Below are 4,603 nucleotides of genomic sequence, written 5' to 3'. Positions count from 1 at the left end.
ATCTGAGCAAGTTTGCTGATGATACAAAACGGGGAGGAGTGGCTGATACCTCAGAGGTCTGCGTTGCCTTTCAGAGTGACCTCCATGGGTTAGAGGGATGGGCAGAGCAGAACCAACTGAAATTCAACAAGGGCAGGTGCATGGTCCTGCACTTGGGGAGGAATAACCCCAAGCGCCAGTACAGGTTGGGCAGTGACCTGCTGGAGAGCAGCTCTGAGAAGATGGACCTGGGGTTCCTGGTGGGCAACAAGCTGTCCCTGAGTCAACAGTGTGCCCTTGTGGCTCAGAAGGCCAATGGAATCCTGGGATGCATTAAGAAGAGTATTGCCAGCAGGTCGAGGGAGGTGATCCTGCCTCTCTACTCAGCTCTCATGAGGCCACACCTGGAGTACTGTGCCCAGTTCTGGGCTCCTTAGTACAAGAGGGACATGAAGCTCCTGGAGTGAGTCCAGTGGAGAGCAACAAAAATGATTAAGGGACTGGAGCATGTCACTTACGAGGAAAGGCTCAGGGAGCTGGGCCTGTTCAGTCTTGAGAAGAAATGACTGAGAGAAGACCTCATTAATATATTCAAGTACATAAACAGGAGGTGCCAAGATGATAGAGCTATACTCTTCTCACTTGTGGAAACCTATAAAACAAGAGGTCACGGGCAAATACTGATGCACAAGAAGTTCCACCTGAATACAAGGAAGAACTTCTTTACTATGCGAGTCACTGAACACTGGAACAGATTGTCCATGAAGATCATGGATTTTTCCTCACTGGAGGTATTTGGGAACTCTCTGGATGCAACCCTGAGCTATATGCTCTAGGATGCCTCTGCTCGAGTAGGGAGGTTTGGACCAGATGACCCATTGTGGTCCCTTCCAGCTTAACTGATTCTGTGAATAGCAACTCACAGAATTGCAGCATCAGACTCTCCATAGGGATTTTCAGGTGGCCAATTACTGCACAACTCTGAGCAGTACTGTTGTTCATAATGCACAGGCAGAACCTGCTTAGTGCTGTTTCTATTCCTCCTCTTTCCCAGGCAGTTTCTGGCTGCACCCTACAGTCCTTCTTCCAAGGTCCTTTGGCAACATTGTCTGTTCCCATGATTTACTCTCCTCCCCCATAAAGGTGTATCTCCAGTTTGAGAATGCTGCCATATATCACACAACTTTCCTCCTAGTGGCTTTACATACCTGCCAAGACAAAGCATTGTAGTATTGCATTGATTTATATTCTGTGCAAAATTATTCTAGTGACATCAGAAGCTGTGTCTGTAGTTCAGCTCTGGTTCAAAGAATGGGGAGACAAACTTTTCCAGTTTCAGGCATGAAGTATCTCAGCTCTTTCACCTTCCTTCTTGGAGCATCCTGTATTGGGATCAGGGTTTGGTTCTGTATTCACGGAAGGTGAAATTAGTCATAATGTGGAGGGCGGGAAAGCATCTTCAAAGACCTCATCACTGATGGCACTCTCATAAGCAGGTGGTGGCGTGAGTGGCTCTAGTGGTTCAAACCTGTCTTCAATATTTTTCTCCTCATGGATGTCCGAAACGAACCGCTGGAGTCTTGGGGGCAGCACCAGCTGCAGCTGCATCCTGGAGACTGTATCTGTCTCAGAGGTGTACCTTGTGTCTGGTGGCACTGACACTCTGAGAGCCTCCACCATAATCTCTTGTTGGGCAGAGGATTCAATAACTGCATTGTAAGGAGGAGGCTCGCTCAGTGGTGAGGGCACTGAGCCTGGATTGGATGGAATTGTCCATATTGCTGGAGCTGACATGTTCATCACCTCCTCATAGGTGGGCGCTTCATAGGCAGCATTCACCCTGGGCAAGAGAGGAACGCCTGTTACTCTGGTTACTTTACTGCTTAGTTTATGCAAAGGCAGATAGTATGGATAATGTACTATAGGGACCATGCTACAGTCAATAAATAGATGGGACTGAGGCAGGATATCTCATGTGGTCTTGCTGTATGGGATATTCTGACCTTGGATTAGTTCACTTGCCCAGCCAGCAATGTCTTGCTTCCTAGTATAGAGAATGGCTCATTTGACCATTTTCTTACACTCCCTGAACTAAGTGAAGCAACACCCACTGTTCAATTCAGTGTCCTAGGCTTAGCTTGATGTCCCTCAGTTAAAATCTCATACCCCTTAAAATTTTTTATGAAGAATTGCTATCTACTAATTACTTATTGGAATAAACCAGGACCTTTCTTAATACATTAGCTCCATGTTCATCTGTTTTAAGAAGTGGAGAAAACTAAGTGTTTTAATTTAGTCTAAACAAGGACTAATTATTCTGTGTTAGAAAGAATTATCTGCAGAGAAAAAAATGTTACTTTAGAAACAATTTCCTTTTCAGGTAATATTTTTAAATAGAAGGATACTAGTTTTATTTTAGTATGCCTCCAAGCTAGCAAAGCCCAATATAGACTTCTTTTTACATAGTCTTTCTAAAAATAGACACATAATAGCATTTTTGCCCTCCTACAAACCCTGTATTTGAGAATGTCAAGTCTTTTATGGATGCGGCTAATGATTATCTGGGTTATACAAGGAAGAAAAGATGCAAATAAACTTAAACTTTTCAATTACAGTAGGCAAACTGGGTTAAATTAGGTGATGCTAAGAACCTGCAAATGTACATGAATCCAAAAAGAAGTGGAAGTATTCAAACCCTCTCAAAATCAGGGTTTATTAGTGTCAAGTTGGGATTTTAAGACTGGAAACACACCCAGTTACAGGTTCCTTTTCTAAAGTTTGCCAAGAAAGAGTTGCTCTGGAGATAAGGTTTACAGCGCTAAACCCAAATAAGCTTCAGTATTGCTTCAGCATTTTTTCTTGTTCCTTGTCTGACTCATTGTTTGGCAAGCCTCGATTACTCAAAGAAAAATAAAACCGGGCCTGGATCTGTTTAACCTTGGAAATTTCTAGTGGATCAGTTCCTGAGGAGGAGAAAATACATATTGTACAAGATACAGGACATGCATGGCATAGAAATTTGCTGCTTCCATCTGAAGAATGAAGGAAAACAATGTAAAAAAAATCTTTTGACTTTGGGAATGGAGTCTGTGTTTGGTGCCCGAGGGGAAAGGCAGCAAAGCAGTATGTAAAATGGCCATAACTGAGGTGAGAGAGTTAAAGTAGGAGGAATAACCAGGTTGCTGCTTACCCTGCTTGGCTTTGCCTTGGAGGTATCTCATTTGTGTCATGTTGGTGTTGATTCCTCAGGTAACACTCGACAAACACACTCAGCAAATAGCCGACCAGGCACACTCCCCCTACCCCCAGAAAGAAATAGCCTACTGGGTTGATGTTAGATGAAATGGCCAGCATGGTGACCCCGATGAGAAGAGCAGCAGTGAAAAGAAGCAGCAAGGTTTGGCGGATGTTCTTCCAGCGTGTCTCTAGCCACATGGTAGTATAGATGGTTGTAGCAGGCAGTTGAGAACAGATGAGCAGTTAAAGGGACAGACATCTGTGGAAGATGGCACAGTTTTTTCAGCATGAAACATGAATATATAAACACATTATAAGTATCAGAACCAAATTAAGAACGTACATACTCAAGTACATGCCATCATGAGAACATGCAGCTCTGCACATACATAATAAGCCTGGGAAATGTGTGCATAAATGTACACCAGAGTAAATGTACTAGCATTTCCTGTGTGAATGCATATTGAATAATGGGAATGCTTGGACATACAGATGAAAGACATAAAATGCATAAATAGACCATCAGCACTTATTGCCAGGCATATCTAAAAAGGCCTGGCTTAATAAGGTGGTCTAGGATGCAGATCTGAGGTTACTATGAAAGTGAAACACAGAATAACTTTAAGGGTTAATTCTAGGACATTTGTATGTTGCATAATGAATGTTCAAATACTCGTTCAGATCCCGGAAGAACAGCAGCCTTATTTCATGGAGCTTTCTGCCCTGGTAAATTGAACATTGAACTTCAGTGTAGCATTATAGCACTAAAGTTACTTTAGGTTCTAGTTTAGCTAGGGTATGTATGTTTTTTTCCTAAGTGTAGGCACGTGTTTAAATATTTGCCTATATTCTCAGTTCTTTCTCTGTTGATGTGCTTTTTTTTTGTACCATTCTTAAACATGAGAGCCTTTCCTATCCTCCATTCCAAACCCCATCTCTGTGAAAGAGAGAGCCATTTCCACTGTGTGCAGTCAATGTGGAATGAATACCAGGGATCTGTGGTATTCAAGAATACCATAATTAAGGATTGCATGTGTTATACTAACCTACATATATCCCACTGTTTTGATGAAGACCACTTTGAAGGAAAAACGCATGACATGATGGGCATATTTTTTACAAATATGCATCTCCAAACAAATATACAGTGTTATATAGTTCCAAGTTACATTGTGTGCTTTTGCACACTAAAGGCATTACCTTGGTACAGCAAAAATAGTAAAATGTATATATACAAAAGAAACACATTTGTTTTCAGCACATACTTACCAGAAAGAGGTTTTGGTAGGTACGAGCAGTCATGTTTTAACTTCTCTCTTCATCACAAGGAAAAAGGTGCAGTGCTGCTTCCCCTTCTGACCCAAGTACAGGACACCAGTCAAAACTC

General features: G+C 42.3%; 1 protein-coding gene across 1 annotated transcript; it reads right to left on the bottom strand.

Moving 5' to 3' along the window:
* Positions 1–1,410: 1,410 nt before the first annotated feature.
* Positions 1,411–3,414, bottom strand: TMEM139 (transmembrane protein 139). The gene is made up of 2 exons (XM_009071436.1): positions 3,170–3,414; positions 1,411–1,819 (listed from the first exon to the last, which is right to left on the bottom strand). The coding sequence occupies exons 1-2, from the start codon at positions 3,412–3,414 to the stop codon at positions 1,411–1,413; spliced, it is 654 nt and encodes a 217-aa protein (XP_009069684.1).
* Between the last annotated feature and the right edge of the window lie 1,189 nt (positions 3,415–4,603).

Source organism: Acanthisitta chloris, unplaced genomic scaffold, assembly GCF_000695815.1.
Source record: "Acanthisitta chloris isolate BGI_N310 unplaced genomic scaffold, ASM69581v1 scaffold24363, whole genome shotgun sequence".
Taxonomy (NCBI): domain Eukaryota; kingdom Metazoa; phylum Chordata; class Aves; order Passeriformes; family Acanthisittidae; genus Acanthisitta; species Acanthisitta chloris.
This window is presented reverse-complemented; position numbering and strand designations above follow the sequence as displayed.

Coding starts and splice junctions, on each gene's coding strand:
- TMEM139 (XM_009071436.1), bottom strand. CDS start 3,414: ATGTGGCTAGAGACACGCTGGAAGAACATCCGCCAAACCTTGCTGCTT. Junction 1,820..3,169: donor CCAAGGCAAAGCCAAGCAGG/GTAAGCAGCAAC, acceptor TCTCTTGCCCAG/GGTGAATGCTGCCTATGAAG.